The 10,424-nt window shown below is 32.7% G+C and overlaps 1 protein-coding gene across 1 annotated transcript; it reads left to right on the forward strand.

Moving 5' to 3' along the window:
• The first annotated feature begins 663 nt into the window (after positions 1 to 663).
• LOC149939631 (uncharacterized) lies at positions 664 to 4,973 on the forward strand. The gene is made up of 6 exons (XM_090179165.1): positions 664 to 1,210; positions 1,381 to 1,620; positions 1,895 to 2,107; positions 2,173 to 4,023; positions 4,518 to 4,653; positions 4,717 to 4,973. Exons 1-6 carry the CDS (start codon positions 932 to 934, stop codon positions 4,971 to 4,973), a joined length of 2,976 nt encoding a protein of 991 aa, XP_090035291.1. The 5' UTR covers positions 664 to 931.
• The last annotated feature ends 5,451 nt before the right edge of the window (positions 4,974 to 10,424 follow it).

Raw genomic sequence — 10,424 nt, forward strand, 5'->3', positions numbered from 1 at the left:
ACGGCCCTTTTCTTGGTTTCGACCTCGTTGTTCAATGGTACTACGGTAGCTGCATTTGCTTCGGTGACTGTTTTTTTACAATGTCGTTTTCAATCAAATAAAATTCCAAACGTTCCGCATAAATTGTCCATTGTGTTTTTGTTTTATCAAATTCGGGAAATTGTCCCACTGTGGCAGTCATGTTCGAGGTTAGGCTATGATTCACTTTTCCCACCGCAAAAAAAAAGTCAATATGGCCGGCTTCGTTGTCGTCCAAACAAAGGTGTTGTTTTACGAGGCGTGATAACTCGTTGATATCGAATTAACTCGCATTTCCGTCGCCATTTTGTAAAAGTTGTTTGATTAACAATAAAACTTAATTGTAAATGAAATAAACGGTTAATTAACTGTATTAATAAATCATGTTACAACAGGTAAATTTACAACATTACAGCTCGTAACGAAGTCCCCGCGAGAAGTGCGCGTTTTTGATCTTTATCCCCGCGAGTCAAACACGGGTAAGAAATAAAACAATTGTAGAGAAGGTGGCGCCATCATTATGTAGTTACGCTCATTAACTAAATATAGGTTAACATCAATTTCAAAATAGCTAACCTTAACAAGATGCTATTCCAAATGGAAGCCTGGTGTATCTAAACATGGACAAACTAATACGGGACTTGAAACTGTAGAATATGCCCTTTGAAAATTCTTTATCTCTACATGGCACTGTCGAATTTGGCGTCGCGCTACCTAGTGGCATCAAATTGAGTTGAAACCGAGGGGGCATAATGGGTCTCGTAGGAACTTAGGAAGTGGCGGGAGAAGGCTTAGCGTTTTAAAATGTAAAAGAAAGTCATAACCGTCTCTAATACAGCCGACTATGCAAAAGTAAAGCATTTTAATTTTAATTGAATTTAAAGTATTGATGAATTTAATTTAATATATAAAAATGGTACAAAAGAAACGATGTTTCTACGGCGAATGTAAGAGCGATAGCAGATATTCAACTCGCGAATCTATGAAAGGTGTTACTTTTTATCGGTTCCCAAACCCCCCTAAACAACCCATTAAATGGCAACAATGGATATTGGCTTGTGGACTAAATCCTGATGAAAATTTAAGATCGAAATTTAATTATTCAAAAACTGCGAAATTTATTTGTTCAAATCATTTTGTTGAGGGAAAACCAACAATTAGAAACCCAAATCCAATAAAATTAGAAGGAAAAGTAAGTAATGTCACGAAAGGTGAAAATCCTTTACGCTCTATGGTTGTTTTCTATTTCTAATTCAAATTACATGAAGAAACCAATTTGAAAGAAAAGAAAATCACTATAAGAAAGAATATTAAAAATTTTATTATATTATATTTCAATTTACAGTACTCATTTTATTCCAGCTCATATTCTACAATAAAAGGCGCAAAGTGTTACCTAATGAACCCCAAGTTTCATATCAAAATAGTATAGAGGAATCCAACGCTGCAGGAAATGTACTCAGTCGACCTTCTGAAACTTTGAAACATGCATTACCTTTGCAAGATTTAGAGAACACATCAAAAAGAACAAAAATTTCCATTGAAAATGGCTGTGAGAAAAATGTTATTGAAATAGCAAATGTAACTGAACAAAGCAATGAGGTAAATATTAAGTTTTTTTTATACTCAGTGTCGGCTTTTGTACTTAGGAAGTCTAAGCAACTGCCTAAGGCCTCTCGCTTTAAAAAAGATATAGGAGCATCGCAAGGCCTACAAGCTTTGCAAGGGCCCTATATTCTTCTTCATTTAACAGGGCCTCACAAAATCAATCTTGCCTAGTGTCTTGCAAACCCTAAAGCCGCAACTGTTTGTATTCTTTTAAATGATATTGAAATTGGATTTTATTCTAATATCTAGTATTTCTGCCTTATTGCAGCTCGTATTTTGCAATCACAGACTCCGAGTGTTACCTAGTGAAGCTGAAGTTGCTAATCAATGTAGTATAGAGGAAATAACAGAATCCAACGATACAAGGAATGTACCCTGTCAAGGTTTAGGAATTACATCAAACAGAATACGAATCTCCTATGAAAATGGCTGTGTGAAAAACTGTTCTATATCATCCAAAGTAAATGATAGAAACAATGAGGTAATTATTTAGTGGAGTTTTTGTTTAATTTTAAATGTATTATTTATAAATAATTTTCTTTTCAGCTAAAAAAAAGTAACGAGGCCTCTTTGAAATTTGAGTATTTGTTGGAATGTATTGGTTGCCCAAAAAACTGGACTACAGTTTACCGAGATGACTTTGTGAAATATTCCATTGAAGAAAATGAATATTCAGTTATCTCCTACATTATCTACAAAGACTTGACAGTTAAATTGAAAGTTCTGGGAAAAGATATAGAGCAACATGCAGTTCTAACCCTTATTAGGCTAGCAATTCGTACTAAAGAAGACATTTTAACATCTTTAAAAGTTTTAGGAAATTATAAAGTTTGTGCTGGATATAAATTGAACCAATTTCAAGGTGAAAAAACTGGAATAGGTGTATATTATAACTCAACCGAATCTTACCATTCACATAAGTGTCAATTGCTCTTGGAAAAAGATGGTCGAGTTCAATGCTGTAAAAGTTGCCAAATTTATCATGCCACCATGAGAAATAACGCTTATAAAATAAAGAAACGAAATAGTAAGAAAAGAAGGTTAAATCGTCTTTCTCAGAAAGACCTTATTACAAGATTTAAGAATGGGCGACAGAGAGAGAAATATTTTTGCAAACAAGCTAAACTTCTGAGAAAAAAATGCCAGGACCTCATACACCAAGGCCATAAAGTCTCTAAAAAAGACAGTGAATATCTAAGAAAGGTTCTAGAAACCAACATTGACTCAGAAACTGATTTCGTGCATCTGTTTTTGCAACAGCAACTTAAAGCTTTAAACATCCGAAACAAAAAATCAATGAGATGGCATCCAGATGTAATCAAATGGTGCTTACTAGTCCATAGCAAGTCGCCCAGTGCAAACGAATTAATGAGAAGGACAAATGTCATAAATTTACCTAGTCAAAAAACTCTCTATAACTATGCTCTGCCGCTGAATGCTAAACCAGGTTTTAATAAAGAAAGCTTTGAGCTACTTAAAGAACAAATGGCAGAATTAAAAGTGTCTGATAATGAGCACACAAAATATGTCTCACTCCTAATTGATGAGATAAAGGTAAAACAAGACTTGTTCTATAAAAGAACAACGGGTGATTTAGTAGGCTTTTCAGACTTGGGGAACCCTATTAACAATCTTAAGAGACTTGAAAAGGAATCAGACCCTATAAAGAAGAATAAAGTAGAACTTGCTTCATCAATTCTTCAAATAATGATCAAAGGAATAACCTCCAAATTGAAATTTTCCTTGGCCTACTTCCCCTGTAGCAATTTGAAAGCTGAGGATCTACAATATCTTATCTTGGAAGCAATTGAAAGGCTTGAGGGAATGGATTGCAGGGTGCTTGCGGTGATTGGTGATGGAGCGAGTACGAACCGCTATTTCTTCAAGTCAAATTTCATTCAAGAACAAGCAGATTCGATCTCTTATTATAGTTTTAATCCATTTTCTAGAGAGGTTGCTGACCGACCTCTTTATTTTATTTTTGATCCTCCACACCTTCTAAAAACATTTCGAAATGCTGTTGAAAGTAGTTCCATTGATAGCAAGACCCGAATATTGCGGAAGAACAACAAACACATACTTTGGGCCCATCCAAAAACATTATATGATAATGATTGTAAACGTATTCCTAGGAAATATCCGAAGTTAAAGTTTAGACACATCAAACTAGATAGCTATGGAAAAATGAGAGTAAAATTAGCAGCTCAAGTAGTTTCCGCCACTGTGGCTGCCGGAATGGAACAGGAAATAGGGGAAGAGGCGAGTGAAACTGTAAAAGCATTCAAATTAGTGAACAAATTCTTTGATACAGTGAATGTTTCAAACTTTGAACATGCATTTCACCATCGGAATCCAGATATGAAACCATTTCAGTCCCAGAATGATGAACGCCTTAAAGTAATAACTACGTGCAGACAGTAGCAACACTAAGGGTAGGCTGAGGTAAACTATAGGTTATAGCCTACCTGTGATTTTGACAGGGGCAACATATTTATGAAATTAAGGGCGTTGCATTCTTTCTGGTAAACCAAAATTGATCCTAAGAATTACCAATTTAATGAACTCTATCCATTTTATGGTAAAGCTTTAACTAACATAAATTTTTTTGATGGCACTTATAGTAGTTTTTAAAATTTAATTTAGTGTTTTAAAACTTTTTGGTTGAAACTAAATTTCATAGTTTTCCAAAACAAAAGAGACATAGGGAACAGTGCCATAGTGAGGATTTTGGTATTTTACTAAAAATATTTAAAAAAGTTTTATGACCATAAATGGGGCACAAATTTCTTAGCCTACCTGTGGAAAAAGCTTAGCATTGCTACTGTGTACAGATAATTATTTTAATGTAAAACTGAAAGAAACAGGCTCTAATGGTTTTTAATTTTCTTTAGTGGTTGGAAACTGATTTTGTGAACTACTTTGAAGAATGGGAGAAAGAAGTATTGTCACTACCTGGAAAGCTTTCTGTTAAGATGAGAAAAATGATGTTAATTCCTAGTGAAACATCTGAAGGACTTAAGATTTCTGGTACTATTATTGCACACCTTTAGTTTTGTTTCAATTTAGATTTAACAAACCTATTTTAAACAGCCTTGTCAATAGTGGCTATAGTCAGATTTCTGTTGTCCCATGGAGCTAAATATATTTTGACAAGAAAATTAAATCAAGACGCCCTGGAGCAAGAATTTGGAAAACACAGAAGTCTTTGTGGATCGAACACAAACCCAACAGTGGCTCAATATGGACAAAGTGTAGCAAAACTTCGATTATTGAAAGGAATTGTCCCAGAAACATTAAGAGGAAATACTACTATTGAACATAAAAATTTTTTAATAAAAATGTTGTAAAATAATAACTTAGATAAAAATATTACGATATCACAAATGTTTCTTATTGGTATTATTCGGCCCTAATACAGTTCGTAACTTTGCTTGAGCAAATATAGACTTATCATTTTGTCGTTGAAATGTTTCTGTTAGATAATTGGTAAATGCTTTACCATGAGTATTAAAATATGTTTGTGTGATAATTTTAAAACATTTTTCTTGGCATTCTAATGGCAAATTTTCTGAAATTAAGTTCCAATAGTTCATTATAACCGTGTTATTACGAAGTTCTTCTTCCGCATCTTTCTTACGGTTTGTATTTTCAACAGCTGCTGAATCGTAGTATTTTTGGGCTATTTGAGCTATTTCATAAAAAAAGCGAAAGGTTTCTTCATTCAAGTACTTTAAAGCACCACGGTCTATTGCTTTTGTCCATTGCGCATACTTAGCTAACGCATTTTTATCACCACCCTGCTTCATGAGTTTCAATATAAATTCATCCCTTATCAGTGGTGCAATTTTCATTTTCTTCAGTATTTTTTGTAGCTTGTTAACAATGAATCCTCCCACATGGTGGACACCTTCAGTTGATAGATTTTCTTTTTCTCTTCCATTGCACACTGTAGTGTTATTCATATATGCACTCTTCTTTTTCTCAGCCTCCACGTGAAAATGTACAACACCAAGAAAACGTCTAAGTAGTGCCGCAGCGCAAAATCTGCAGGCCCAATCTTCTTTGAGATTCAAATTTGGAACCTATAATATAATTTTTACAATTATTTTAAAATTAACAATACCAGAAATATATAATACATCTCTTGGCTCATACTCAATAGCATTTACTACCCTACTAACTTAAAATGTTTTCGACAACTCAAAACCCAAAAAACAAAACATTCAAATCATAAGAAAAAAAATTGCTAAATCAAATTTGCTGGGTATATTTATGTGTATTGGGCAAATACAACAAAATTACATCTATTATTTACGATTTAATTACAATGAGAACCCATCCATGGTGCTGCTGACTATTCTTATCTACAGTGCCACAAATGGACTAAAACTAAATCATGCCCTACAACAGTTTTGTTCCCATTTAATCAGCATCAAGTATGTTTTTTCAGCTTTGACCTTCGAAGATATAAATTTCATTTTTGAGACATAGATTGGTACTTCTATTCATAGAGATATATTATATATACATGTGCAAATACATATTTAACTTGGAATATTTACTTTAAATTTAATACAAAATTCATAAACAATAAACTGAAAGGCTCTATGTAATTCCTGACTTTGAAAAATTTTTCCAAGTTTGGAACTAAAAGTGTTAGTTTCCATAATTTCACTGCTAATGTTAAGAAAGGTTCCCTTTACATTAGAGAAGTCCTCAGTTGTTCCTCTACTAATTACGCAATTTATCACATCTAGAAGTTCAATTTCCATAGGAGAATCTTTAGTGTTATTTAGTTTTTCAAGAGCTTCTTTGCACAGTAATGTAAATTTATTTGATATGAGATCTGAAAAACAACATGTAGGGTGGGATGATATAACTTCGAACACTTTTTACAAATCGTTTAATAACATAAATGATTTTTAATGAAAAGAAAAAATTCAAGGGTGCATATTAAGAACGTTCCTTAAACACATTCTCCCTCGATTTTAGATTTCTAACGTAATTAAATTTAAACTAATTCAATTTCCCCAAAAACAGTACTGAAGGCTAACTCCGAACACTTACTTTCCAACTCTGAATACCAGAGAAATTACCCATTTTATAGGTAAGAAAGGTTTATGAAATTCTCTATTTTCTATTAGCTTATGAACTTACTGTATCCGTGTATATACAGGATGTAAATTAAGAACCGAATTCGTGATCAAGAGTTTTTTCAGGTACGATGTCTTTAACATTCGCGAAACCTTATTTATTGGGCCACAAATCATTGGCGCAAATCAAAATTAAAACTTTTTAAAATGAATAAGTTGGGGGTAATTTTTTCAAAGTTGTACCATTTTTGGATCGTTTTCTAAAACTTTATGAAATATTTTTTATGACATTCCACAGTGCCTAAGCTTGAAAACGAAGTATTCCTTGTCCATTCTGATTAAACCAATTTCAAGATATGAATTTTTAAACAAAAAGTATTCAGAGTTACAACTGTTTAGAGTTATCCACTCTGACTATATTTTTTTTAAAACTTGACTTTTCCTGTATTATTATTATTATTTTACCTTTGATCAAAAACTTTAATCACTTCGTGTGCATTTCTATTTGGCCTTTGAAAAGATGATGAAGATGTGGTTGTAGCTGAAATTTGGGAATTAGCAATGAGAGGTTGTTGGGTTGCATCTCTTGAAATGAGCTGCGTTGTAATTGCATTTTGTTGACTTGAAATTGCGAATGAGTCAGTAATGCCATATTGTTGAGGTGTACTAGATGAAGGAGCAACAGAAAAAAGTTGATTTGAGCTTGATAGAGGACTGTTTACAATAAACTGGGAAGGCCTAGTTGTTGTATTATCGGAATTGTTATTATTTATTGCATAGCCTGAGGTACTTTGAACCTTCTCTGTCTTTTCAGACCTCAGTTTGACAATTATAGGCTATAGAAAGGAAAATAATTCAGTTAAAAAGTTAATTGCCTAATTGTCAGTAATCAAAAGATGAAAGTATATTTACCATGTTTAATACGTCAAAAACTAAATAGGAAAAGTTTAAGGATTTTATTGTATTATAATTTCTTTATTTAAATAAGATAGTTGGGCCTTGGAGTTCCCATCCAACTCAACGCGATAAAAAGTTTGCCCCCTCGATTTCAACTTCTTTTACCGACACCAGATGGCAACGGTAAAAAATCGGCATCGCCCATGTAGCGTAAGAAATATTTAGCCCATTTCAAGTCCCGTATTAGTTTGTCCATGATCTAAACAAACCTAAAGTTGTGTTTATCACCGTAATGTGTCGGGAATCTTCATCAAGAACTATTTGATTGTACGCGTCGCGCAGGTCTAATCGTGCAAAGACCTTGCAACCCGTCAGCGTAGAAAAAATATCATCAGTTTTAGCATATGTAACATAATCACTCATAAGTATGCCATAAAAGTATTTTCGTTAATGAAACCTTGTTCACGGGATATGACGTAAATTACGTCACTTACAATTCCGTGACAAAATACGCGTCATCTACTTTACTGATTGGAAACGGAAGTTAGTGAGAATTCATCGCACGTTTCTGGCTTTGCCTAAGTCAAGTTTAGCTCGTGTCTCGCGATCACGAGATTTTGTTTCCTGGGTAACCTTTTCAATAGCGCAAGGATTACCCGGGTAGCAACGAAACGTTTCACGTTCGTTGATTTGTGGTTTTGTGGTCAAATTGACGTTTTCTCGTTTTTAATAACTTTATATTCGACGTTGAAAATAAGTGAATATTTCACAACTTATCCACTGCATAAATGTTAACGTCCATGTAACGTCATATTATCGTTTAACATAGATCGTAACGTTTTCGTTATTTTATATTAAAATCAAAACGTTTTGCTAACGTTTTTACTACAGACAATCGTAGGGGAGGCGAAATGGTCTTCGTTAAAAAATATACCAAAACATTTAGCATAGCTCAAATGCTTGGGGGCATAAATTTGGCCGCCTTATGAGCCGAACCTGCAGGCAACAACAATGCTACATTCTTTATCTTTTAGTGTAAATTTGAACTATATTGATATTATTGTGACCGTACTTTTGACAAAAATTACCCACAAATTTACTTAATAGAGTTGCCAGCAGCCAACTGAACTTGCCTAAATGTCCACCTTAAAGTAGCAGATTATTCTGACAATAAAGTTTGGTTTAATTCAGGAAATTCTTGTTATTAAAATAAATCAAATATTATTTAATTAATTAGGTAGATTTAAATAAATTATTTACTTATTTAATAATAAATTGAATATTCCCACCATATTACGTAAGTACAGCCGACTTAACTGCCATCCAATAAAAATTGAGTTTTACGTATGACAACCCTGTTAACGGTTTTTATCCGGAATTGAAATTTCAAACGACGCAAAAAGCTTTCCTCAGTTCCTGGTATTCTCTAAATATTTTAATATGGTTTGCACGTTATAAGAAATTTGTTAGTACAAGAATTCAATTTTTTGGTATTTTAAGTTTATTTTCTGCCCGGTGATTCAGTTCCTTATTACCGAAAACCGGAAAGGTACTTAAAGTTAAGCTCAAGTTGCTCAACACTAATTAATATGCAAAGGCTTAATACGCAAAATTTTTGGTTTCATTGAAATTTGGCAAACAAAATGGTGAGTGGAAGATCTTTCTATCTATTTTTGAATTATTTGTATTATACTATGAAAATCAACCGCTACTTAATTCTAGTGTCTAATTTTCATGAGCAAAATGTTTCCAATTGATATTTTAAAGTGAAATTTAAGTCTGCTAAGGGGTTGTATAATGAGGATAATTGGTGAAAATTATTACAAAATATTAAATAAAATATATTATTACATGTTTGATGATTTTGATCTAAGGGGAAATTCCATGGAAAATTGTAAATTTTTAGGGACTGAAGAAAAATGAGATTTTAGACCAATGTGGCAAATAATTTATAATACTTTTTTTACTAGAGAAACTCATGAAAATTGTAATTTTACCAGAGTATAAAGGTATTATTGGGCTAAAATTTTGTGTTACAACTAAGTAACATTAGAACATTACTGCACTAAAATATCGAGTTTTTAACTTGTAAAAATACTGATTTTTAGCTTTTTTACATGCGATATTTCTTTATTAGCAGCTATTAGCCATTTTTACCATATTTTGCACTATTTTTTTACTGGCCCAGACTTCTGTAGAAAAAACTAGCCTCTTGGTATCATTGGTTAAATTTATTATAAAATATTAGTTGAATAGACCCATATTTGATGTTTTTGATTTGCGACATTCAAGTAATTTCTTTCAAAACAGCAGGGGTTAGTCAAGTTTTCAAAAGTACAGTTTTCCCAATTGATATTTTAAGGTTAAATTTAGAGCTTTGAAGGGGTTAGATAATGAGGTTGGTCAGTTAAATTTATTATAAAATATTATTTAAATGGATTAACCCATATTTTATGTTTTTGATTTGTGACATTCAAGTAATTTCTTTCAAAACAGAAGGGGCTAGTCTAGTTTTCAAAAGTATAGTTTTCCCAATTGATATTTTAAGGTGATATTTAAAGCTTTGAAGTGGTTAGATAATGAGGTTGGTCAGTTAAACTGGGCTGGTCATAACAAAATGGGTTTTATAACCCTACTTCTGAAAGATGTTGTTATTGGTAATTTTAATCAACTGTATTTCTTAGATTAAATATTTTTGCAAGTAAATTTTTTGTTTTATAGCTGCAGTACGGTCAAACGAGTGCTTTAACAAAGCGGATGAGTTTGTAATTGCAGCTGCGATTAAAATATTCCAAGACTCGTTTGAAG

The sequence above is a fragment of the Leiobunum rupestre genome, chromosome 6 (genome assembly GCF_980474605.1).
Source record: "Leiobunum rupestre chromosome 6, qqLeiRupe1.1.hap1, whole genome shotgun sequence".
NCBI classification, from domain to species: Eukaryota; Metazoa; Arthropoda; class Arachnida; order Opiliones; family Sclerosomatidae; genus Leiobunum; species Leiobunum rupestre.